Source organism: Kwoniella bestiolae, chromosome 2 (genome assembly GCF_000512585.2).
Source record: "Kwoniella bestiolae CBS 10118 chromosome 2, complete sequence".
NCBI lineage: Eukaryota > Fungi > Basidiomycota > Tremellomycetes > Tremellales > Cryptococcaceae > Kwoniella > Kwoniella bestiolae.
In genome coordinates, this window is record NC_089242.1 from 1,299,219 (window position 1) to 1,324,845 (window position 25,627).

A 25,627-nucleotide genomic window follows, 5' to 3' on the forward strand; every position below is an offset into this window, starting at 1 on the left:
GGTCATACACCTCTCACACACAAGCGATGATCCCCAAACCACTAATCCTTGCCTTCCTAATTCGTACGTTACTGACCCTACCATTCCCACAAACATACTTCCAGCCCGACGAATTCTACCAGGCGTTGGAACCTGCCCATAATCACGTTTTCGGGTATGGTTACCTCACATGGGAATGGAGGGACTTGCCCTCGCCTATCACTGGGGATTGGTGGGATATGTACGTGGTTGGAGGGAGGATGAGGGGATGGATATGGCCTGGATTGTTTGTTGGGGTTTATAAGGTCTTACAGATATCAGGCTTGGATGGGACAGAAATGATTGTGAGTTCATGCGTTGTTCCGACTTATCCTGAGAACAATGGACGGGAGGTAGCTGACTTCTTCAACGCGAGATATAGACGATCGCTCCAAGACTCGTTGGAATACTTGTAGCTGCTTTGACAGACTATTATACCTACAAGCTAGCTTCGAAAGTGCTAAGCCCTGGTGCATCGGCTTCAGCGGTAAGCAACCCCTCTAATCTAATTTCGATGTTGGATCTGCTGATCATGGTATATACATCGATGTAGCTCTTCCTCTCGTTAACATCGCTTTTCAACGCACACCTGCTACCGAGATCTTTGTCAACTTCACCCGAGACGCTACTCACTACTATGGCATTGTGCTATTTCCCTTTCCCGGCTCTGCCCTCTTCGTCGCCGGCGCAAGATCCACTCAAACTTCTGTCGTCTGACAAGGCCACAAAGGAGGGGACAAGCGAGGCTAGGTTGAAGAAGCCCGAAAGACTAGATTACATAGCCATGGACAGGGATGTACCCTGGCTTCCTACCATCAAGTGAGTCGCTGTCCTGTCCCTCGTGATGATCTACTATTTACTCATGTCTCTGTGTCGCATAGATGTGAGGAAAGTCTGTTTCTGTCCGTGGTATTCGCCACGATAGCCCTAAGTATCAGACCTACAACAGCCTCTCTGTGGGCATATTTGGGTATTGATCTGATTGCCAGAACGTTGAGGCAATCGGGAGTGACCTCGACTGAGCGGGTAATCGCTGTGGCCGCTATCAGTCTGTAAGTAGGGTACCTCCTGAGAATTGTGATAATCTGTGCTAAATCCGATTTGGAAATAGTGTTGCGACCTTCGCCGCATCTACGTTCATCGACTACTCATTCACGGGTCGACTGTATTTCCCATCATTGACATTCATTCACCATAACCTCATTCAAAACATCTCGTCATTCTACGGATCGACCAACTACCTATACCACTTGACCCAATCTCTGCCCATCTTACTGTTCCCGGTGTGGTACTGGTGGATCCAAGGCTTTGCTGCCTCACTTCTTCCTCGCTTTATCCTCCCATCTCGACTTAGAAGGCTGGATACGCCCCAACCACTTCGACTACTAGCTAGAGCCGTGACATTCTCCATCACCACGCTGTCATTCTCCCCTCACTCGGAATGGAGGTTCCTTCATCCTTTCCTCCCTTCTCTTCTGATTTTCGTCATCCCCTCAATCACCACTACCTACGCTCCAAAGGTACCATGTCTCAGACTCAGTCAAGCAATCAGGCAGTACACCAGATTGGCCAAATTCCCATTTTACTTTGTCCTCTTCTCACCTGTCTTGCCGTTCTTGTATCTCAACATATTCCATGGCAGGGCTCAGGTGGAGGTGATGAACGTGCTCAGAAGGGGAGATCTCGGAGAAATCAAGTCATTGGTAGCGTTGACTCCGTGTCACTCAGTACCTTGGCAGAGTCACCTGCATGTCAAAAATATGGAAGGATGGTTCTTGACCTGTGAGCCGCCAATAGGGTGAGTGCTGAATCACTTCAGATTGTATTTGCACATTGACTGATGAGCTGATATCATTGAAGGGTTAACTCTGATACTCATCGTACGCAACAATCCTTCTTCTACCAATCGCCCGTCTCATACCTCCAGGAAGTCTTCCCATACCCTCCAGCACAATTACATGAAATATCCAATATGACCGCCAGCCCAGCAGAACCGTCCCACTTGATCCTATTCGGCGAAATTCTGGGCAGATTAGAAACCCACAAAGGTGTATCTTCCACGGTCAGTGATGAGCTGGTCCACCTTGGGTACGAGCGAGTATGGTATGGATGGAATGGGTTTGATCTTTTGCAAGATGAGGACGAGAGGAAAGGTGGACTTACAGTGTGGAGGCTTGTTACGTAAATTAGGTTGTGCGCCACATGTGAAAAGTATATGTATAATTGTAAACCCCGGTAAACGCCGAATGTTGCTGGTTACCACAAGATGAATTTTGAGGTTGTTGGACAACGTCGAGGGTGTATGGTTGAATTTGATGATAATCTCTCTTCTAACTAACTATTCTACATCTTTATTCCTTTTACCCCTAAAACAAAACAGTGGACGAAGGCTAAATATATCCCAAAATGTCTGACGCTGGATCTGAAACCGCTTCCAACCCCCCCGCCGTCGAGGTCGAAGGTGCCGAAGTTGAGGTAGCCGAGAAATCCGGTCCCCTCTCCGTCGAGGATGCCCTCCAACAAGTCATCAAGACTGCTCTTGTCCACGATGGTCTTGCTAGAGGTTTGAGGGAGTGCGCCAAGGCGCTTGATAAGAGGGAGGCTCACTTGTGTGTCTTGGTTGAGACTGTTACTGAGGGTGGGTTTACGTTCACATAAGCGGATTAGATCTTTGAAAATAAGGAAAGGAAGCCTGTGCTGATTGTCATGGTACACGTTCAGCCGAATACCTCAAGCTCATCGAGGCTCTCTGTGCCGAACACTCCATCCAACTCATCAAGGTCTCCGACGCCAAGGTCCTCGGTCAATGGGCTGGTCTCGCCAAGATCGACAGAGAGGGTAAACCCCGAAAGGTCGTTGGATGCTCTTGTGTAGTTATCACCAACTACGGTCAAGACTCCCCCGCCCTTCAAGTCCTCTTGGACTGTGAGTCGCCCTCTCCTCTACCTCTCACAAAATCATACTGAGAACATTGGCTAATTACCTTGTCATGCTGAATAGACTTCAAGACCCGATAAATGCGTCACATTATCGAATATCACCCCTAATTCACCAACGTGAGTTGCCATTTCTTCTTGACTGTTGGTCCACCTCATTGCAACACTCTCTAATCCCCCATACCCCTGACCCACCCACCCTGATGAATATGGGACTCCCTCTTCGCATTGTAAAGTGTCGACAATCCCTAGGAATCGAACCTACTCTCTTCGGAGGGCAATCCGCTGTCTGATCTTGTTCTTTTGTCAACGATATATGTTACTGTCATCATTGAGAAGCGATGTACTGATTGACTATATGGGTTCTAACAGATCTTCTTCCTCGCTTGGCGACTTGTTGCTTGGTTAGATAGATGGAAGGGTGATATATGATATATGAATGCATCGGCGTGGAAGCGTATTATGTTGGTCGCAGAGCCAGTCGATATATGAGACCGCGCATCAAGGACATTCACCCTCCCTGTCCATCGCATACTTATTGTGCAACATTGAGTGATTAAATCAACCACTGCGAAGCCTCTTGACTTACTCAACTAATTCGTACGAAGCATATATGATGACTAAATGCAAGAAACCTTAATATGAACTCTACCAAATACCCAAGAAACTACCAAAAGTCCAAATCAAACAAATCACCCCAGTAGGCAAAATACCAATATACACTAACAGATCCTGCCATAACCTCCTTCCCAACCTTCTCTTCTGTAATTGCTTTTCCTTTCTCGCCAACAAGATATCCGTACTGGGATCGTTCAAGCTGTTGGTCCGATTATGCCCGTGCCCATATCCATTCATTGTGGAAGGTACTCTTCGAGAGGACTCTTGATTCTGGGGTTCGTTCGGGTTGGGGGCGTTTCGGGATGGGAAGATAATGGATAAGGGGGAGCGGACGTGGAATGTGATTATGAAGAAGAGGGCTTTGATACAAATTAAGGTAGGGGTTAGCTTATCTGGTTAGAGTAGCTTTGAGCGGCGGTGGTGGTTAAAGTCATCATAAGGTTGAGCAACGAAGCACCACAGTATGCATTATCGGTAGGTGATGGACAAGAGCTGCTAAATCACACTCACAAGGCAAGAACCATCCCACCGCCAATACACTCAACACACCCAACAATTCAATCTTCTCAGCTACCCACCCGCTAATAGACGCTACGAGCACTACCACCCCCCATATAGCGATTCCAACCCATTTACCAGCTTTCAGCCTTTCCCCCTGATCGACACCCATCGAACTCAGGATCGTATCTCTACCTCTCAAGATCCACATGTTGGTCGATCCAAGAACCACGATGCACATCAATACCCTTGAGAAGTTGACCCATCCGTCATCTGCTGGTAGTCTTGCGAAGACACCAGATGGAGTGGTAGGACTGGAGATGGGGGTGGTGGATTGGTCGAGGGGTGGTAGGAGGTAATATGGGACTAGGGCCAATGGTAGACACAGGATGAGAATCAAGGAGGAGGCGAGTAGACAGGGGACAGGGAAGGAAGTGCTTTTGGCTCGGGCGAGGGAGGCATGGATTGGGAGAGTATTGATGTGAGGTGAGAAGAAGATGGTCAATGTTGCTAAGTTGATTTATGATGATTAGCTCAATACCTCCTTGTGCTATCTGGATCAATCGACAGATGATACCCACTCAACCCTGCACCTGCGCTACTTCCACCTGCCAGACCGAATTTCCTCTTCGCCAAATGACCCAACACCTCGGTGATCACTTCTGCTCCATTTTCTGACCCATCACCTTCGCCGATGGGTTGAGGCAGCTCTGAAGCTTTCTTGATCTCAACGGTTCTTCCAATGACTAAGAACGCTACTACCGGTAAGAGCAGCGCGATCACAATCGGAGACCTCCTGAGCGATCTGGTCATTCGTGAGGGAAGAAGAGAAGGTAGTAGCTGAAGAACGGAGATTAAAGCGTTAGCCTCTGGCTGACTTCTTTCCGTAAGATGGATTTTGCAACTCACGGCTGACGATACGATGATGGTCCAGAATATCCTAGACTCAAATACGGCATTTTTGGGTAGATAGGTCTCGATGACAGGTTGAAGTAGAGGATGAAGTGCTATGGTCAAGACATTCCCCATCAGCTGTAATACTCGAAGAAACGGACACTACTTGCAGCTGATGAGACTCGATGGCTTGGTAGACTTACTTTCGATCCAGCTTACTACCACACCGAATACGGCACAAACGACAAACCCTCTACCAGTCCATAATCCGTATTTACCATATTTTGCCGTGACAGCAGCGAAGACTTCTTCAAATGATGAGACTTTTAGGTACCTACACAGATCATCAGTTGTGCTTCTCGTGCATGCCTCTACGACTGATTGTGTTGCGAGATGATCTCACCACGCCAAATAGACAATGACAATATGCGCACAAGCCGATAACAATGCCAGCACGCAGAACACCGGTACGAAGAATATCACACCAGCAGGTAGGAAGTTATACGGGAGTAGGGCGAGTAAAGGGAGAAGAGGCAGGGGATGAGCGAGAATCAATGGAGGGATGAGCTGAGCATCGCCGTAAATCACCATCAGTGTCACACTTCACACTTTCCCACAAAGCGGTGTCTAGAGGAACGGAAGGTCGAGCTCACCTCCAACAGACCCTTCTCCTCCTTCTCTTCACCTTCATTCCATCTCCTCCTCCTCCTTCTCCCCTTCCTCTTACCCCTTCCCGAACCATTAACAAGCGGTTCCGAAACGTCAAATTCGAAATCCTCCGTCCCCGTCTCCTCATCATGATTACTATTATTATTCAAGAAAGTCATCACTTCCTCTTCATCATATTCCCCTTCCTCGTCGTTATCTAATACTTCCAATACCGAATCGGAATTGAATGACCCCCCTGAGCCTGATCTTGAACTCTCGGCAGCAGGTTGCTGATCCTGAAGAGTATCCTCGGATGGTCTCTCGTCGCTTGGTATTGTATATCCCGTCGAAGCCGTGTTGAGGTCGGACTGCGAGCCTGATGCCTCAGGATGAGAGAGGACGTATTGCGTTGATGTCAATGGTGTGATGGGCGAGAAGGACGTGCTTCCCTGCGATCGCTTCGGGGTGGGCGAAGCTGTTGGTGTGATATTGGGGTCTTGATCTTGATCTTGGTCCGATGGGTGCGACATCGATTTTACCTGTACTCTATGCCTTCTGAATTGTGGGATGGACGGTGGATATTAGTGTGTTTGAAGGTGTATATGTATGAATATGTATATATGGGATGGTTGGGTTAATAATGTTGAATGATGATGTAGAGAGAGGAACAACAATAACAACGTTGCTTTCTTTACGCGTAGTAGTAGAGTTGCTATCTATATATGAGGAATTTCCCTTAAATTCGCGTATATGTATATGCGCAACATCACATCCCATTCTACATTCCATCATATCTACAAACGTAAAAAGCATCAACAACTCCCTCAATGACATGGCAGACCCCACCCCTCTCAAGCAAAGTACCTTCAAGCGAAATGGCCATATAAATTACTTCCTGAGATGTCTGAGGGCATTACCTACCGCTGCGCAGGGTAGCGACTCGAACCGAATCACAGCTGCGTTCTTCTGTATTTCAGCTTTGGACCTTCTCGGGGCGTTGTATGAGAAGACTAGTGAGGAGCAGAGGAAGGGATGGATAGAATGGGTGTGGTCTTTGCAGGCTCGTACGTTAATTCTACCACATCAGTATGCTCTGCAAGCTGACTAGTGGTGATATATAGCTACAGGTGGATTTCGAGGCTCGACATTCATGACTACTCTGGTAAGCGTGACTTACCACATCATATGGATGTTCGATAGACATGTTGATGTATATGGCCTATGCAGAATGACAAGACCTCACCTGCGCATATCCCATCAACCTACACCGCTCTCATGACTTTAGCAATCCTTCGAGCTCCCCTTGATCTACTGGATATTCCAGGATTGACCCGATTCCTGCGATCCTGTCAAGCGAAAGACGGATCGTAAGTCCGGCTTCCATCAAGCAGTAAAGTTAGGATGCATGCTAATATCGCAGTGCTGTAGGTTCTCCCCTGTACCAGGCGACGAAGTCTATCCGAACGAGGGGTTCCAAAGTGATGTTCGAATAAGTTATTGTACGAGTGTCATATCGGATATCATAGGTGATTTCTCAGGTATGGACGTAGATAAGTCTACCGAATTCATCGAGAGATGCAAGGTGAGTCATACAGCTTCTGCTACATTGAATTATGTTCCTCAGGCTGACGGTCTGCTTTCTCTTTGGTAGACATGGGAAGGAGCGTACGCTTCCAGACCTGGAGTGATAGAAGCTCAAGGTAATTGACATTTCCCATTCATGCATTCTTAGAAAACCATTGACATTTACTCCCTATCACTTAACGTACAGGCGGCACGACCTATTGTTCGCTCGCAGCTTTATCCATTCTTCACAAACACGCTCAAGCACCATCACCCGAATCTCAAGATACTCTTCGATGGTTGATATCCCGTCAGATAGGTGGGTTCCAAGGTAGACCAGGTAAATTGGAGGATGTGTGTTATTCCTTCTGGTGTGGCGGGGCTATGAGTGTAAGTCAACCTTCTCTCTCCAGTCTTCCTCTAATCATATTGGTGTCATATCAGAAATCATAGACAGGAAGCTCAAGGTTTTGTACCTTCCATAGATTCTGGGTCACTCAACCCTCATAAATCGAGAAGCAGATCGCTCTTTCCTCCTATCAGCCCAATTCCCACTAGGTGGTTTTGGGAAAGAACCCGAGGATTATCCAGATCCATTCCACTCGTATTTGGCCTTGGCAGCACTATCGCTCACTCATTCAGGAACGGAGGATGGAGATAATGCTGGTTTGGGGTTGAAAGAGCTGGACGTGATTTGGAATGTCAGTCGGGAGACTGCAGATTGGCTGAGAGGCGAAATCGGACGAGTGAATGGGAAATCGCGCTCATGATATCGGCTCGCTATCAAGGGGAAGATGGTGAAAGATAAGGGAAGATTACATACATGATACAGATATTTTGTAGATATAGGATCTAGTGATACCCTGCATATACAAATAATGAATAATGATCTGATGACAACGACCCACGAACAACTATGTAAAAGTAAAAGTGTACAGTAGATTTACAAAGAAGAGAGAGGACAACAACGTGCCGGAAGATCAGCAAGTCAAGAGGGCGTATCACAGCCTTGGTGCGCTACAGACTTTCCAAGCTCATCCGCTGCTTTCCCACCCAGAATTCACCTCTAACAGGCAAATTATCCAGCCTGACTTTCCCATTGACCCCCATAATCTTCACCCCAACACTTGCAATACCCTTCACACCAGCCAAAGCACCACCTTTAAACACCACCTTACTTATAAACTCTGACAAAACCCCATCTCGTCCAGGTAAAATGTCCAGATCGACCTGATTAAGCGGTGCTCTCACGATCAACCTCCCATCGTCAATCACCGTCGTTGTCGAATTGAGATATTCCAACGGTCGAATATGGCCAAATGCCTTGGGTGGGAAATTACCGTCGTCCGGTATATCCTCGTCGTCAGGTGGGGATGGTCCATCAAATACGTACACGTCCGGTAAGACCTCTACCACGTCTACGGTGACCTTGCGCATATCTCTCGGTAGTTCAATTTCAGCCACGACGGTACCCGAAGCTTTCATCTTGCCTTGACTTTCTGATATTCTCATACGTTCTATTGTGACGCTTTGGATGATCTTGGGTTTGGGCCGAGGGCCAGGGAAGGTGAGTGATAGAGAGAGGGAAGGTAAGGTGTCTAGCAGCCAGGAAGGAGGGTGGATAATGGTAGATGGTACGAAGGATGGTAAGGCCGATAAACCCTGGACTAGGATCGGATTATCCTTGCCATGTAGGTAGTTTTGCAGGAATAGGGATAATGGCGATGATTCGATGAATTTGTCCCGGTTCTTGACCGAGTCCGAAGCGGACGAAGATCGTTCACTTAAATCGGCAGTGATTACCCCTGAGATCTTCAGCTGAATGTCCTTGTTGATTCCCCCGATGGTGATGGGTTCAGTTATAACTTCTGCCATCTTGCTTTCTCCCATTAAGCCTCGTACGGCAGGTAAGGCGATGGAGAATGGTAAGCTGAAATCTAGCGTGGCGTTGAGGTCGGGCGCAAAGTTAGGTACGGTAGCGACTGCTTGTATTGTTAGAGCTTGGGGTGATTGGGAGGTATCGAAAGAGTAGTGTTGAAGAGTGACCAGCTCCGATAGGTTGAGAGGTCGTCCGGGGTCAGGGAGGTGGGGAAGACGAGGGACTACGTCAAATCGGCATGTCAGTCAGAATGATGCCCTCACAAGTCAGAGGACCCAAGATCAAGTCACATTGTCGCTTTGAGTGGAAATCTCGCTAAGAGCGTGAAATTATCGGATAAGGATGTGGAACTGGAACCCGCAAAGCGAACAAGCAAACATGAGAGACGCAAACCCATCACAATGGACCGACACTCACTTGGCGTAGTAATATCCATGACCAGATCCTCTTTCTCCACTTGAGCATACTTGGTCCACCAGGCAATTTCCGACGGTCTAGCTATCACACGACTGATATCTATCTTCGCTCTGATCGCTCCCTCTGCCCAACCCCTCTGTACGAACTCCCACAACTCCCCCGTCGTAGCTAATGGTTTGGCCAGAGCAGTAAACGATATAGGTCGTATCCAATCAGGTTGCGAATCGGGTGGTTGAGGTACAGAAGTTATATCCCATATCATCGGGATCTCCAGTTCATCCAACACACTAACCGATAACAGGGGTGTGGCCTTGAATTGAGGAGAGGTAATTTCGATCAAAGACGGTATATGTACCGATACGGATGGTTTGTCCAGATTCGACAAGAACTTGTGAGCCGTCCATCTTCTGATGTCCTCCCACCAATCCGATCCTAAACCCCTTTCACCCCTCTTCTCCGCACCTGCTTTCTCCTCCGGAGTATTGAATGATCTGCCCTTGACTCCGAATGCCTCATCCGCGTCTATACCGCACCGCAAGCTTATGTTGAGGAGTAGACCATCATCGGTAATGTTCAGAATGGATATTGAATCGGGGGGTGAATAGGAGAATGCGGTTCTGGGAAGGGTAGATAGTTCGGAAGGCGAGGGTTTATACGATCCTGCTAAGAGGATCACAAAGAGAACGCACGATAATAGGAGCGAGAAGAGGATGATGAGAGCTGTGTAAAAGATTGAGGATATCCTGGATGTCCTGCGTTGAGGCTGGATGAGGTTATCTTCGGTGGTATGATATGTCCTTGAAGGTGAGCCTGAGCCAAGGAGAGGGGCGGTCTCGGGGTTGATAGGTTGATCGGTGGCTTTGGATTTGCCTTTACCTTTGTCTCGAGGCATTGTGTCGGGACATGAGCTGGATTATCTTGACTGTAACGGGTGTACGATGATAGCGATAAGGATGAGGAGATCGAGATGAATGAAACGTTGTTGATTGACGATGAATCTGCGGGTATGACCGTATTATATATCTGGATCCGGCAAGTAACAGCAGTAGTGTCCGGGATGGGGTTTACCCGTTTACTGTACCCGAGGAAGAGTAAGAACAGTCAATCAGCACCCAATCCTTCAATCTCTTCCTGTCAAAATCCTTTGTGTTCTCTCAAGACAAAGGCAAAAAGTTTGCTCGTGAGTAAATGAATGGAAGAGTGGCAATTGTGCTCACCCCGACGCTGCTGGATACTGACAATAAGCGTATACAACTTTACAAGTTGACATCAGTGAATACCCATACATCCACTGACAATCGAAGCTTACTTGAACTCCAGATCACATCACTCGTAGTGAGCAAGAACACATCAAGCAGGATGTCGGGCAACCCCCAATATCACATAACCCATCGCATGGTTCCACTGATCTGTCAAGCGTTGGTAGCAGCACCAGAAGACGAGATAGTATGGTTAGAAGGTCTTCGAATGCTGGCTAACCCCAAACTCAAACAGGCATTAACACTAACATCGTCAATCTGGTTACCTCTGCTACTGAGAGGTTTGGAAGTGACAAAACCCGTGCCAGTCATCGTCTCCGCTTTGAAGCTGCTGGACCACGTATCAGAGATTTTGGAACCTATGAAGAGCTGCTTGGTGAAGCCCCTTCGCGCGCTGGGGAGAGAAAAGCAGTACGAGGAGCTGGAGGAGTTGGTCTGGGTGATTGAGAAGTTGGAGTTGACCGTTTGGAATAGCGACAAGGAAGTGATTGGGAGACCTAGGAACGTGAGTGTCCCCTCATCTCATCCTTACCTTCTCCTGACTATTCAACAGGACTGTATTTGGGTTGTAATCTTTGCCAAGATCTGTTCTAACTTCGGTTATATAGTTGCGCACCGCACCAAACTCGCAAGCCAATACACCTTTACCGGCTGGCTTGAGCCTTCAGCCCGCTCAGAAGGAGCAACATCCGTTACTAGCTGAAATTCTGGCTCACAACTTACCTCCGAAATCAAGGACAGTCCAACAAGCCTGGTGCCAGACTTTACTGTCTTCTGCTCACGATAATCCGAATATCTGGTTACATAATCTATATCAAGCAACGTTGGAATCGAGCAATGTCCCGGAGCTGGTCATAGCTTCCAAGGTGAGTAAGATAATCGCAGTTGTGGCCATATTTCAGTGGAAACACGTCTCAATCTCATGGGTGAAGCAGACTGACTCCGCTAAATAGCTCGGCCCGTTGATTCATGAGGAACTATTTCAAACTGCATTTATGAAATGTTATGTCCAACTTGAATCCGACCAGGCTTTCAAGGTGAGTTCGAACAGACTTATCATGTCCGATAGATCTGACCTAAGATACATTACACACAGAACATCGTCGACAACACCCTCGTCTCGATCCTCTCTGACGCGTCGGTCAACCAAGAAATTCTAATTGTCTTACTAGAGCTACTCGCATTCTTCCACAAAGACAAGCGAGAATTCTCATCGAGCGTCCATGAAGCTGCGAAAGCGTGTGCCCTCAATCATTTCAACGGTGCATTGAATCAACCTGTTCCCGGTGTGGTGCTATGGTACGTCGAGCAGAACGCTGAGAACTTCCCAGTTCAGGAGAATATTGGGAATCTGGTGGAAACCAACATAAGGCGAGTGTCACCCTGACTAAATCATCCTGTACTAAATATACTGATGCTGTGGACTTGTGCTTTCTCGTAGGGTTGGGTCAGCGGGATACGATGCCGCTTGGAGTACTCTGCTATGGTTGGAAAACGACTGGCAAGTTGAGCCTGAACCTTTGTGGATCACTCAACTCAGTCATTGGCAACAAGCACTGGACGCTCAAACGAAGCTCGATCAAGGTCAAGAAGGGACGAGCTTCTCGTCGTTCAACACCAGGATGATCTGCTGTAAGTCAACAACTCAAAGGTTGCCATCTGACTAGCGTTGACCTATCTGTCTGGGAACACCTAGACCACGCGCTAGGCGCATATCAACAAGGACACGAACTCGCTCAGACCCTCTTCGAAGGGCTGGACGATAATGAACGCAGAAATACTGCTCATTGGGCCACTGCGGCAGCATGGCATATGGTCAGTCCACTTGCCCGACCTTTTCAGTGCCGATTCATGAATGAGTTACCGTCGAGCTGATCGAGCAATGTTGCAGGGTGATTTCGAGGCCATGGCAGATTACCTAGCCTTTCACCCGAAAGGTACAAGCAAATCACTGTACAAAGCCATCATCGACGTTCACAATGGACAATACGCCTCGGCATTCCACCATATCAGTAAAGCCCAGAGCCTATCATACGATGAAGTGCAAGTACAGTTGGATGTAGGCCCTCAAGTGGCGCACAGGTCCCTCGCGAAGACGGAATTACTGGTTGAGCTGCAAGAGGTGATCCAGTACAAATCGCAACCCGAGATGAGAGACAATATCATAAGTACTTGGAAGACGAGGTTCAAAAAGAGTCACGCAGATCCTAATACATGGTTGAAGCGATTAGAACTTTGGACTCTGGCGATCCCACCAGCTATGACTATGCACCTGCAGAGCTGTTTTATAGATTGCGCTAAGCTCTGCGAGAGCGCGGGGATGCACCAGGCTGCTCAGAGTATGCTCAAGAAGATTACGCCTGAAATACCTCCTCTTGTAAGTTTCGTCTGTCCCTTCGAGAAGGCTCTGCTGAATATAGTCATCACCAGGGATGTAAAGTGGAATATACCAGATTCAGATTCGAGTGAGTCCTTTTTGGCGGTCTCCCCTTATAGTGTTTTAGTATGAGGGCTCACACGGGAATAGGTGGAAGAAAGCATATCAAGATCAAGATCAGAGCAGGATGTATGAGATCCTCAACAAGCTTGTCAAGCACACTCAAGACTACTTGCAGCATATTGGAATCGATCAGGAAGCACTGGAACGACAAGGCCTAGGACTACAGCCACTGAGCGTAATGGCCAACCGTACGAGACTCGAGCACCAGATCCTGTCCAGAAGATATTACAGGATTGCTGAGTGGACCGCAGCTTTGCAAGGAGCTAGCTGGGCTTCTGTGAGTTATCAACTCACTCACAAAGATCACAGAGCCACCAGAGCTGATTCAGGCTGTAGGATGACCAATCTCAAGTGCTCAATTATACTTCCCTTGCTTCGAAATTGGACGACGACTGGTGGGCTGAGTAGCTATTCTTCCGATGGATCTGCTGATTTTGTCATTTTCAGGTATGCTGCCTGTTTCTCACTGGCTGAGAGATCCCTCTCCATCTTCGAGATGAATGAGTTCTCCAGATCGGACTCGGTAGCAGTCAGCAGCTATAGTGAGTTCACATCTTCCCCTTGCAACAGCCTCGTTGACGGACAATCTTGAATTTTCCAGTCGTACCTGCCCTCAGAGGTCTATTCCTAGCGGCCAGGACCAAAGAAAACCCAGAATTCGTCATCAAAGCGCTGCTCAGACTAGTCACCCTCTGGTTCAGATTCGGAGAAAGCACAGCAGTCCTAGTGGAAGTGGAGAATCAGCTCAGCCTTACACCGGTGGAACCTTGGTTATCTGCAATCCCTCAACTCATAGCGAGACTGGGAACGCCTCATAAAGACCTTCAATACACGTTGATCAACTTGCTCAAGAGCATCTCATCGCAATATCCCCATGCGGTCATTTGGCCTTTACTCACTGCTACTCAGACTAGTAAAGTCGAGCATCAGGAGACAGCAAGGGTAATTATGAGTTTCATCTGTACGATGCCTGATGGGATAAGGTTGGTAGATCAGGCGGAGTTGGTGGGAAAGGAATTAATCAGGACTTCTGCAAGTCTGATGGAGAAGTGAGTTCAATAACATCTCCCTTTGTTGGAGGAAGGACGAGCTGAGATTGGTGTTTAGATGGAGGGGAATCATCGAGAAGATAATCCCGAGGGATGATCTGATGCAAACAGCATGGCATAAGGTCCCTTCCATGTGGGAGCACGATATCCAGTATCTAAGAGCAATTGAGACTCCAGATGAAGAGCAATTTGTCCAGCTCTTCGGCGATCAGCTTCTCCAAATTGACAAGTCTTTGAAGCGGTACAAGTCTAACAGACAGATGAGTTTGGTCAATTTCGCTTATCAAGAACTTTACAAGGTGACTCTATTTTCCCCAATATCAGCTGAAGGGCACAGCTAACCCGAAGGCTATTGTCACGTCTAGCTATATGGCGATCTCGATGCTCAGATCAATCAATGGAAACAGCCTGGATCGAAACTTCATTTGGCAAGTACAGCGCCGAGACTACTTTCCTTGCGAGACTGTGTGTTGACCGTGCCGGGTAAGTGACGGTTTTCTCTTCTCACCAGGCACACAAGAAGAGCATGCTGAGTATATGGTGTAGGCCAATATGACCCTCACTTGAAACTCGACGATCAAGCATTCATTGATAGCTTCGCCCCCATCGTAGACATCTTATCTTCAAAGCAACTACCCCGGAAACTAGTCATCAGATCTTACACCGCCGATTACACATTCTTGCTCAAAGGCAAGTATCAGCCCTTCTGATACATAAAGGTTTTGCTGATGAAACTTGTGAAATAGGAAATGAGGATCTTCGAGGAGATGAGCGGATCATGCAGCTTTTCAACCTGATCAACACAATGTTGAACCATAATTCCGATGCGTTCAGTAGGAATCTGCATTTATTGCCTTACGAGGTCATCCCCCTCTCACCTTCTGCGGGGTTGGTCAGCTGGGTGTCCAACACGCAACAGTAAGTTACCTCGTCCGGTGGCTCCTGATCATCTTATGTCGCTGAGGCTGTAATGTCAGACTTCAATCAATGATTCAAATCAACAGAGCGAAGAATAAGCAGAATGACCTGAACGATAAAGAGACAGCTTCATTGCTCGGAGTAAGTTCCCTCTAGCCCAAGGTACCTTGTATAATGAGGTCGGAGCTGACCATTCCTGATGCACAGCACGATCCGGAGACCTTCAATCCTCGACGGGAGAACCCCCGATTCGATCCGCCAGCCGAGATGGACAGGTACGACAAGTTGCCTATCCCTACCAAAATCCAGAGGCTGAAAGCGGCTTTGTCCCACTCCAAGCAGAGTGAGATGTTCTGATTGTTTAAAGAGATCATCAGCTAATTCTTGGTACATGGGGTCTTAGGCGATCTGAAAGATGTGTTGTGGCAGAAGAGCCCATCATCCAATATTTGGGTGAGAAGACGAACGAACTTTGCGAGAACCGTCGGAGTCAGCAGTAAGTTCGAGTCGACTCGTCACCTATAACGACTCGGCAATGTCCAGGACTGAATTGTCGCGAATACTGTAGGTTTTGTTGGATATATCATCGGTCTTGGGGATAGACACGGTAGTAACATCCTGATTGACCAATTGACCTGGGGGGCATTACACATCGATTTTGGCGATGTAAGTCCATTCCTTTCAATGACAACGGTGATGATGCCATCTCTCGTTTATGCTCTGACAACGAGTTTAGCTGTTCAACGTAGCGCAAGAACGATCTTTCTTACCTGAGAAAGTGCCCTTCCGACTAACAAGGATGATGACCAATGCGTTTGAGGTGAGTTATTCGTTCATGCCTGCCTGTGAAGAAGAAGCAGAATAAAGGTTATTGACCTATTTACTGCGGTATGTGATGTACGTGTAGCTCGCCTCGAGAGGGGGTCTCGAAGTCCCAGGATCGAGGGGTACTTTCAAGCAAGCTTCTCTGATCGTCATGAACGTTCTGAGGGATAGTCGAAGTACCGTCCTAGCGATGCTGGAGGCGTTCTTATATGATCCTTTACTTTCATGGACTGTGAGTTGCATCCGGTCTTCATACATGACGTAGCTGATTCGGTATAATACATGAATAACAGATTGGACCAAACGAGCCTTCTCATGCTGAGCACAATAGTGAGTCACTCCCAGCTTCAAGGAATGAAATGGGATATCTACTCATATTGCTTGAATTATAGCTCAATCGTCAACTGAGAGACAGACCAAGACTCACGTAAGTGTCCTCCCTCCGCCGATACAGTGTCCCACAAAACAATGATTGACAATGAACCCATGAAAACGAATTATAGACCAAGAGAGCCCATGTCCAGACTCATATCGTACCTCAGAGCCTAGCTCCAGCAGCAGGATGCACAGGCAATTCTGACATATATGATCGAATTGAGAATTCCCTCATTGCCACGTACCTTGAGACCGACTCATATATGGCTAGAGTATCTTCCAGTACCGGTATGACCAATACCAAGGCCTTGCAGGTGGGTATCCCTGTCCCACTTGGTCCGCGGATAGACAAAAGTGCTAAGCAATTACTAAATTCGGATGTTTGCTAGGTCTTATCCCAGATTGAAAGGAAGTTGATAGGGTATCACAAAGATGCGGATCAGCCTCTGACGATCAATCGTCAAGTCCAGGCGTTGATAGAGGAAGCGACCGATCTGAAGAACCTATCTCAAGGTGAGTCGTGTGGTTATATATTGACGCATGTGAAAGGGCAGCTGACCAGGGATGACCCAACTACGCTAGGTTATGTGTTAGGCTGGATACCTCAATGGTAGGTAAACTTGATCGAGCGGTGGTCTTTCGTACGTAGTCCCTATGTGTATCATTTTGTATTTGTGATGTGATTGTCGTTATGCGATATATCATTATCAGCCAACAACACTTGCGACTTGCGGAACATCAGTAAAGTTCAGTCTGGACGGAATCATAAATCATAAGTGACTGAAATCATTTACCATAGTTGTTCATATATGCTAATGAGCCTCTACCAAACTACATTACATCTTATGTCATATGCCAATGTCTTCTAATCCTCTTCCATACCCGTTCCCACACCGGTCAACCCAGCCGTCAACTCTTTCAGGCGCCTGACTAACATCCCATAATAAGCATCATTGCCTTTACCTGAACTTGAGGTCGCTAATCTTCTCAATTCGAGGTTCTGTCGAGGTTGCACATTGTACAATTAGCTTATCGGCTCTTCATTACTGACCGCACATCCGCCCCTGACATAAATGAGACGGGCGACGAGAAAAGGTCGGGGAGGGGAGATGAGAGGAAACGACAGAAAAGCGACGGAAGGAGGCGAGGAGAGGAGAGGAGAAGAGAGGGGCAGAAGAAAGGGCGAAACGAAACGGCGCGAGCAGAAGGAGAGAAGCAACAGAGAAATGCAAGGCCGAAAAGAAAGGGGCAGGAGAGAGGGCGGGAAGATAGGGGGAGAAGCAAGGAGGAAAAAAGGAAAACAAGACTCACCACCTCCATATCATCCAACCTGACCAAAGTCCCTTTCAAGCTCCCCGCAACTCTCTCCAACATCCTGACGGTACCTGCCCCAGATCTAGACGCTTCAAGTTGCGCCTGCGAACTGACGAATGTACCAAGCGAAGCTGAGAGATTATTGGGTCGAACAGGTTCCAGTGCGCCCCTTGCGTCGTTGGCGTAGAATAAGAGGTGTCGCCATATCAAAAGTAGGAGTGATTCGATCATATCTATACACAGAGGGATATCAGCTTGGGTCTGACCTGATAATTAGGAGAGGGTAACGCACTGAATATAGTCTGACTCTTTGTAACGAAAGCAGCTTTGATCACATCTTCGGATAATGGTTCGTCACCTATCATATCGGGAGTTCGTAATTTCTGATCGGACCACGATATCGGAAAGATCAGCCCCGAACATATATATCTTTACGATGGAGGAAGGGTTTACACACCTGAACATCCTCATCCTCCAGTTCACCACCATCCTGTATCCTATCCAAGATGGTCTCATACTGATTCGATATCTCTTGAACATTTTCCGCAAGATCGGACAGGAAATTGACAGCCATGTGCAACGACGGGGCAGAGGCTATACGATCAACCGGTAATCAGCACCTATTTGTCCCTTGTGTCTGATGAAAGCCAAGCGTTGGAGATACTCACCAATGTACTTCGAACTCTGCCCGCTACTCCTCTGCGCACCAGTGACCAGTACAGGATTCCCGTTCCCACCTTTCATACCGGTCGTAGCAGCGACAAGGTACGACAAGAATACCTGATTGAGCAATAGAATCTCACTCTCTCCCTGTGTACTATCCACCTCATCTGCCCAACTATCCTTGTCGAAGAATCTAGCGGCAGTAGCCAGAGTAGCCAGGTGGAACGCACCGAATCCAGTGGGCGAGAGGATGTCTTCCGAAGGTACTTTGTGCACGACCATGCACAAGATAGATACTATCAATCGACATTCTTCGATACTTGTTGAAGATATATTCTGTTGAGCTTCGCGTAATAGACCAAGTATCGATTCGCGATGAGCATTGAGGAAACTCAATGCCTAGAGTTGTCGTCAATTGCATTTTTCGCTGAACATGAAAGCTTCAACTCACATGTCCTGCCCCAGATCTTGCAGATCGATGCAAGCTTGACAAAACCCGAGTCAGAAGTTGTAAAGAGCAGATGAGTACTCGATGTTGTCTTGCTATTATGTCTGAAGCAGCAGTCTCGTCTGAAGGCTTCACATCAGCATACACTCAACATCGTTCGACGGAAAGTGGATCATACTCACCCATGATTTCTTCCCCGATTTGTATATTCATGAATCCACAAGTAGCGAAAATCTCGAACAAACCAGCATCCAGTAATTCCTCTGCGCCTTTTCGAGTTGAGGCAAAAGCGACGAGGAACGCTATCTTAGCTTCAAATACCCAATAGGCATGTAGGTTTTCTGCGCAATTGATCAACCATTGTCAGTGGTACCATTCAGAGGGACTAGCGGAGAGGAGAGAAGCGGAGGGAGGAGGAGTGGAATAGGGCAGGGCGGAGGGAAAGAAGTGGGAGGGGGGAGGGGCGGAAGTAGGGAGGATGAGGGCAGAGAGAAAGAACGGAGGGAGGGAGGAGCAAGGGGTGAAGAAAGGTGAAACGGGGAAGAAAGGAAATAGGAGGGAAGGGAAGAGGGCTAGAAATACAAACTTACCATGTTCAGGCGCCAGACACTGCATCAACGACCCCTCCCTCTCCTTGATACTCCTAACGAACAACGGCAAATACCCATTCGTAGCCAAAGGCGAGATTATATGTCTATCTCGCTCATTACCGCAGATCGATATAATCCCATTGAGCAGAGCGAAGCATTCCGTCTTCCATACTTCCCTATCGTCCATTGCGTCCCTGCATAAGATCGGTAAGAGCCTTTCCTTCCTTGCTGAGAATACCGCCAGGGTAGGTCGTTGGAGTGCTGAGGATCCGCCCGTATTTCCTGACAAGCTCTCGGAAGAGACGACTGATCGATCGTCGGGGATATTGAATGATGAGTTGGTAACTAGCTGGAGATATTGTGTGATGGAGGCGTACAAGTTCCCTCGGGCAGTCTCGGTAGAGCCAGGTTTGACAGCTGCATCTATGATTCTAGCTAACGTAGCTGACAATCGATCGATGGGTAGATTGACACCTTCGAATTCTACTAGGATGTTGATGAGAGTCGTCACGGTGACTAGTACAGACTCGCACAACAAGTCCAAAACGCCAGGAGCAAGGTCTTCCTCAAGTCGCAACAACAACGCATCGACCAAGTCGAAAAGCACCACTTCTTGTTGTTCCTCTGCTACATTCTTGAAGAGCATGGCAAGTGAGACTTTGAGTATCTCGTTCCATGAAGTCAAGAAGTTTCCTTTGGCAATGGAAACGTCTGTTTCCCTGTTCTTGCTTCCCAGGCGGCCCAACACATACTCCGCCTCAGCAGCCATCGACTTGGTAGAAGCAGAAGTGACGGCACCTTGTCTCTCTAGTTGTCGGCGGAAAGCTTTCAATCCTCTTTCTAACGCTTCGAGATCCCACCAATCGGCATCTACCCGCTTATACTGATCGAAATCGAATCCACCGTAGAACTCAAGATTTCTGTTCTCCTCTTCGGTGTTTTCGGACCACTGCACATCGATGGAAGATAGTAGATCAATGATGAGAGCTGGATTTTGGCTGACAAGCTCATCTTCGTCCAAATCTTCTTCTTCGGTAGCTCCTCGGAAAAGGGTCTGAGCGATGTGATTGGCCGAAGCTCCATGACCTTCATACGTGAAAGTTTCGAGGGCAGCTGCAGATAAAATCCATCTTTGGAAATCGAGGTATGCGATAAGGATTTCAGAGGTCGTAGGAATTTCCTCATCGAATGTTTTAGCAATTCCAGTAGGTTGGTTGGCTTCAGGGCACTGTCTAGGGAAAGAGGCGAGTTGTCGAGCAGAGAAGCCAGTGACTGACATGGTATACGATAAGGTTGATCTTCCAGTGAGAGGGTGAGCGAAAAGCTGATATATCAATTGAGCGCTCTTAGCCGCAAGGACAGGATGGATGTTGATCAGCGTCTCCCCACTTGGACCACCCAATTCCGCACCTTCACATAGCTGTCGAAGGATGACATGCAAACATGATTCTCCATCTTGCAGGGCAAAGTCTCGATGACGGAAGTTGTAGCCGAGGAGGAAATGAGCGATGTTGGGACTGGTGATATCGGCGGTGGTGCCTTCAACCAAGATATCGAGTATGTTGGAGCGTATGACAGCAGGCAGCGAGCTGAGAGACTTGATATCTCCATGTAAAGCGGTATCCTCGGTGGCAGGGATATCATCAATGTCCGCTTCTTCCACTTCTAACCTTCTGCAGAACCCTTGAGCTATACGTATCGAGTCATCCGAAGCGTCGATGATCCCAGCAAGTCGATTGACTGACGAGGTGTATTCACCCCTAAAGACATCACTTCGACTGAAAACGGGTGATTGTGCTAGAGCTGCGATGATCTTGACACTGAGGTAAGAGATCGAAGAATCGTCGTCTCCTACCAATAAGGCTATAGCGTTGATATTGCTGAGATGGGCGAGAAGATGGTTGTCAAGACTTTGTAAACCATATGGTCGCTTGAAAGGGTTGCTAGGGTTGCGGGTAGGATCGGCGAGGGTCAGGAGGAGCACGTCGACAAACACAAGCTGGATATCGTGAACTCGATGATAGATTCGAAGCATCCGAAGCAGCACGTCATTCACTATGGTAGGTCGGGGAGCAGGGGTAGCAGAAGCGTTGTCTAGCACAGAAGCAAATACAGCGAATGTATTGGCGTCGCTCAACAGTCGGAGTAAAACGATGAATCCAGGTTCTTCAGCCAAGGTCGCAGCTATCTGACCGATCGCTCTACTGTTGGATTGATTGAGCAATTCTCCCATGTTGAACGACAACAAAGCTTTCTCGAAGAAAGCCGATAACGAATCGATCACCTCCCATCTCTCGCTGTCTCTGGCATATCGTCGGACTTTGAGGGTGAGAAGGATACCATCGAGAACGTAGAATGTGCCTCGGCGTAGAGTATTGACCAGACGATTACGAGATGAAGTGGGTGAGTCGGAAGTTGTTGGATCGGGAAGTAGAGCCGTGAGGAAGTCGACATATGCTCGACTAAGGGGGTAGGAGCTCGCATCCTGTTCGGAGTATTCCATCTTAGCAAGCCAGCCTACTGGAGGAGGTATCTTAGCCCCATCAAGATGTCGGGTGTCCAAGCCAGGATCACGGAAACTAATCTTCTCGTAATACTCTACAGCTTTGCTGAGAACGTCATCGTCGATGGGATCACCAGTACGCTTGCAGAAAGCAGTAATGGCACCTAATATAGTGGCTTTGAGTTCGAAGGGAAGGTTTTCGCAGTTGAGGAAGTCGAAGAGGGTTTGGACAGGATGAGGTTTCGCTTGAAGCAATGCACCTCGAGCGGCAGGTGACCACTTGACGACTGTCGTCAGTACCTTTGTCCAGCCATTACAGATCTGTGCCTCGTCATGAGGCATGGGGTCGAGGGAGGTGTTTCGAGTAGTCTTGATTGGTTCGTAGATGTGAGGCATGATGTCGATGTAGTGTTGATAGAATTTGAACAAAGCGGTCCACGGAAGACGAGTGTCCTTCATCTTCTCGTACGATTTGGCAGAACATGAAGGACCAGTTGATATAGCTGCGAGCATTTCCCAGAAAGTTGGACCAGGGAAACCGCCTCGAGTGTCAAGGACGGTGCCGAGGAATGTCGAGTTGTCCCATAAGTCGTCGGCACTGTCAGGAGGGAGCGACTTGTAGATGATGGCGACGAGTGCGAGAAATCCTTGGTAGTTGGCTGGGGGAGGGGTAGTTTGGGATCGTCTGACAGCAGCATCTTCTTCTTTGTTGCGCAGAGTTCTCAGAAATTGTTTTCTACCAGCGAGAAGATCCACCAAATCTCGTAATTGCTCGAACAGGAATGAATCGTTACTTGGATCGGATGATATTGCTACTTTGACCAAGGCATCTAGATTGGCTTCCTTGACCTCATCCGGCTCTTCTAGTCCTCTTTCTCGACGGATGGTGAGAACGAGATCGTAGATGAACTGGAAGGATTCTCCATTAACAGCTTCTAGCAAGAACAACTCCATTTGATGGGCATCTATCCCAGTTTGAACGACGCTAGGATCGTGTCGAAGGCAAGATAGGTAGAAGAGCGACCAAGCGATCTTGACGGTCTCGCGGAGTTTCGGCATTGACCATTGGTCCTGGATCTGGAATAGGAGTGAGTGATCTGGGCGTTGCTGGATATACTTTGGACTTACAGTTAGACTAGAAGCGATCTTCAGGAATTTTATATCATGACACCAATCCTCGGCGACCTATCGGGATGATCAGCCGCTTTTTCTGAGAAATACACCGATGAACTCACGTCATAACGAGGGTCAGAAGCATCCATAGCCTCGAGTGGTTTCCATGCAGCGAAGAGGGCGCTATCATTCCATGCGAGTCAGCACCAGTTGATCCTATATCGCTAGGAAACATTCCACCCACCTAACCACCATAAGTGCCAGTCCGTCCGCCCTCTCACATTTCTTCAACCACTTCAATATCCTAACCACCTGACCTCTCCCCAGATGACCACTCTCAGCGATAATCGCCAATATACTACTCATCTTATTCTGCTCGGCTCGCAAAGCTTCCACTCGAAATCTCAGCAAATCGTAATCTGCTCCTCCGGACGATCCGGTCCTCAACAAATTATCGATTTTACTCTGTATGCTATCCAACTGAACGATGATCTGATCGACTAACGCTCCTTCACCTTTCCCCTGACCTAACGATACTCTGGTATTCAACAATTCCAACACCCAATCCCTCAGCGATTCGAATGCTCCTCCAATCTCGGCATCGGGCGATAATATCGTGCGAAGCAACTCTCTGAGGAAATCTAGCATATCTGTTTCCCAGCGATGTAAGAGGTAGACAGCTACTTCCGGTGTTGATCTTGAGGGATATTGGAATCGCTGTTCCTCGGCCTGTAAGGCCAGTACAGAGGACAATAGCTGAGAAAGGGAAAGGGCGTTGGATATGGTGTTGGTGGTGGTGAGGAGATCACCTGTTATGTGTACGGATGTTCCGGATGGTAGCTGTATTGGGTCTACTCGATGATCAGATGTAGTCATAATTGGGATGGACGTGGTAATATGTGAACTCACTTTTCTCTATATGCTGCTTGTCCGCATCATTCTGCGCAGGCAGTTGCGTGAGGTTCAAGAGCCATGGTTGAGCTTCTTCCAGCTTGCCGTATAGCTTCCTCAGCGTGGATGTGGTGGGCTGGGTGATGACTCGACCGAGAAGGTGTTGGAGATCGCTGAAGAGGGAAGAGTCCCATTCGGCCAGAGGAGGGGATGACATGATGTGTATTTTGAGATGAGGCAGAACGCAAAGGAATGGGGACACAGACGCTCTCTTCAGGTGATAGGATTGAGAAGAAGATGTCGATGAGAGAGCGTCTCTATGGGGTATATACTCGACTGGGACGAAGATATCGATGATGGACGATGGATGATTGATGATTGATGATTTCCCTCCCTCGCAAGAATCTGTTCAACCTGACGTGAAGCTAAGCTAAAGAACCATTTCAACCTCTGCCATGTGGTAGCCACGCTGTTCTACATCTGATTCCGCTCAGACTGTGTCTATGTGGGGTATATCTTTAAATCTACTGCGTACGTGAGTCACGTGATATTTGCCGCTTTGTATCAGTGATCTGTGATTTCGCCGGCGTAAACAAATCAATCTCATGAATATCGAGTAATGTCTCTCTCTCTCTCTACCCTCCGAGTACTAACACCCTAGATTCACTACTATCACCATTACCAGTATCATTACCATTACGATTGACCCTCTCACCATTACCATCAGTCCTATATACGCTATACATCGTCGGCAATACACTTAGTACACCAACGCACATACCCCACTCATACACAATGTCATCCAAACCTACAGGTGGAAAAGGCGGTAAATCAAAGACCTCGTCAGAGACAAAGACTCTGACCACCAGGTCATCCAAGGCTGGTCTGCAGGTGGGTCACCTTTTGAACTCCTGCTCAATACGCGTGCTGATCCCCTGCTATGTCCCATCAGTTCCCTGTTGGTCGTATCCACAGGTCAGTCCACTCTTCCTCATCCCCTCTTCCTCCCACACCCAACTAATATACTTGCGCGAATACAGATTCCTGCGAAATAAGAATGCCAACAATGTGCGAATCGGAGCCAAGGCTGCCGTGTACGTTGCTGCTATTATGGAATACTTGACAGCAGAGGTACTGGAACTTGCAGGTGGGTTCATGCTCATCCACTCTTTCACTTCTATCCTCGACGCGTCCATCCTTCCCCCTATGAGCCACTACGGAGACTGATGCTGTGTCGTATGACTATAGGTAACGCCGCCAAGGATCTACGAGTAAAGCGAATCACACCAAGACATTTACAGTTGGCTATCAGAGGTGACGAGGAACTCGATCTCCTGATTAGAGCTACTATCGCAGGTGGTGGTGTCTTACCACACATCCACAAGGTGGGTCTGGCTCCCTTCCTTCCCTTCTATCCCCTCGCCATAGACGTTAGACGTTAGACGCGAGCTGATCATCGTTCCTCTCCACCAGTCCCTCGTCGCCAAACAAGGCGCATCGAAGAAGCTCAAGCCCACACCCGCCGCCTAATCTCTTTTCTTTCATCTGTCTATATCTATCTTTGATTTTCATATATGTACTTTCTTTGTTCGTTTTCGATTCGCTCTTTTTCCTTAACAGATAGACCCGTTTGAAGGGGTCCGTCGGTCGATGCAGAATATACCAAACTGGCTTGATCTCGCGTCTCGAGGGTCGTGTTCCTGCCTTT

The 25,627-nt window shown here is 47.9% G+C and overlaps 8 protein-coding genes across 8 annotated transcripts; 5 read left to right on the forward strand and 3 right to left on the reverse strand.

The window, feature by feature from the left end:
* Positions 1-26: 26 nt before the first annotated feature.
* On the forward strand, positions 27-2,203 carry I302_103633 (uncharacterized protein; the record flags this gene model as incomplete). Its single annotated transcript, XM_019189003.1, has 6 exons — positions 27-323; positions 401-505; positions 572-837; positions 900-1,070; positions 1,130-1,816; positions 1,879-2,203. The coding sequence occupies 6 exons, from the start codon at positions 27-29 to the stop codon at positions 2,201-2,203; spliced, it is 1,851 nt and encodes a 616-aa protein (XP_019048565.1).
* A 221-nt stretch (positions 2,204-2,424) lies between these two features.
* I302_103634 (40S ribosomal protein eS12) lies at positions 2,425-3,035 on the forward strand (the record flags this gene model as incomplete). Its single annotated transcript, XM_019189004.1, has 3 exons — positions 2,425-2,656; positions 2,740-2,943; positions 3,019-3,035. The coding sequence occupies 3 exons, from the start codon at positions 2,425-2,427 to the stop codon at positions 3,033-3,035; spliced, it is 453 nt and encodes a 150-aa protein (XP_019048566.1).
* A 567-nt stretch (positions 3,036-3,602) lies between these two features.
* Positions 3,603-6,142, reverse strand: I302_103635 (uncharacterized protein; the record flags this gene model as incomplete). Its single annotated transcript, XM_019189005.1, has 7 exons — positions 3,603-3,931; positions 4,083-4,580; positions 4,652-4,910; positions 4,980-5,077; positions 5,168-5,298; positions 5,368-5,531; positions 5,618-6,142. 7 exons carry the CDS (start codon positions 6,140-6,142, stop codon positions 3,603-3,605), a joined length of 2,004 nt encoding a protein of 667 aa, XP_019048567.1.
* A 302-nt stretch (positions 6,143-6,444) lies between these two features.
* On the forward strand, positions 6,445-7,945 carry I302_103636 (uncharacterized protein; the record flags this gene model as incomplete). Its single annotated transcript, XM_019189006.1, has 7 exons — positions 6,445-6,676; positions 6,734-6,774; positions 6,840-6,979; positions 7,041-7,194; positions 7,264-7,312; positions 7,384-7,565; positions 7,661-7,945. 7 exons carry the CDS (start codon positions 6,445-6,447, stop codon positions 7,943-7,945), a joined length of 1,083 nt encoding a protein of 360 aa, XP_019048568.1.
* A 247-nt stretch (positions 7,946-8,192) lies between these two features.
* Positions 8,193-10,363, reverse strand: I302_103637 (uncharacterized protein; the record flags this gene model as incomplete). The annotated part of the gene is made up of 2 exons (XM_019189007.1): positions 8,193-9,277; positions 9,472-10,363. 2 exons carry the CDS (start codon positions 10,361-10,363, stop codon positions 8,193-8,195), a joined length of 1,977 nt encoding a protein of 658 aa, XP_019048569.1.
* A 467-nt stretch (positions 10,364-10,830) lies between these two features.
* I302_103638 (uncharacterized protein) lies at positions 10,831-17,011 on the forward strand (the record flags this gene model as incomplete). The annotated part of the gene is made up of 27 exons (XM_065869705.1): positions 10,831-11,235; positions 11,339-11,596; positions 11,684-11,767; positions 11,827-12,101; positions 12,172-12,362; positions 12,427-12,545; positions 12,622-13,107; positions 13,161-13,195; positions 13,258-13,507; positions 13,567-13,625; positions 13,678-13,772; positions 13,832-14,279; positions 14,338-14,578; positions 14,645-14,762; positions 14,826-14,969; positions 15,026-15,197; positions 15,257-15,338; positions 15,405-15,540; positions 15,601-15,693; positions 15,766-15,863; positions 15,934-16,017; positions 16,105-16,254; positions 16,316-16,352; positions 16,415-16,449; positions 16,526-16,711; positions 16,787-16,910; positions 16,980-17,011. The coding sequence occupies 27 exons, from the start codon at positions 10,831-10,833 to the stop codon at positions 17,009-17,011; spliced, it is 4,437 nt and encodes a 1,478-aa protein (XP_065725777.1).
* A 251-nt stretch (positions 17,012-17,262) lies between these two features.
* On the reverse strand, positions 17,263-24,136 carry I302_103639 (uncharacterized protein; the record flags this gene model as incomplete). Its single annotated transcript, XM_019189010.1, has 12 exons — positions 17,263-17,397; positions 17,709-17,944; positions 18,004-18,094; positions 18,169-18,305; positions 18,380-18,773; positions 18,826-18,944; positions 19,005-19,163; positions 19,413-22,992; positions 23,044-23,100; positions 23,151-23,211; positions 23,273-23,879; positions 23,938-24,136. The coding sequence occupies 12 exons, from the start codon at positions 24,134-24,136 to the stop codon at positions 17,263-17,265; spliced, it is 5,775 nt and encodes a 1,924-aa protein (XP_019048572.1).
* A 578-nt stretch (positions 24,137-24,714) lies between these two features.
* I302_103640 (histone H2A.Z) lies at positions 24,715-25,449 on the forward strand (the record flags this gene model as incomplete). Its single annotated transcript, XM_019189011.1, has 5 exons — positions 24,715-24,810; positions 24,872-24,894; positions 24,960-25,066; positions 25,168-25,304; positions 25,393-25,449. 5 exons carry the CDS (start codon positions 24,715-24,717, stop codon positions 25,447-25,449), a joined length of 420 nt encoding a protein of 139 aa, XP_019048573.1.
* Positions 25,450-25,627: the final 178 nt, after the last annotated feature.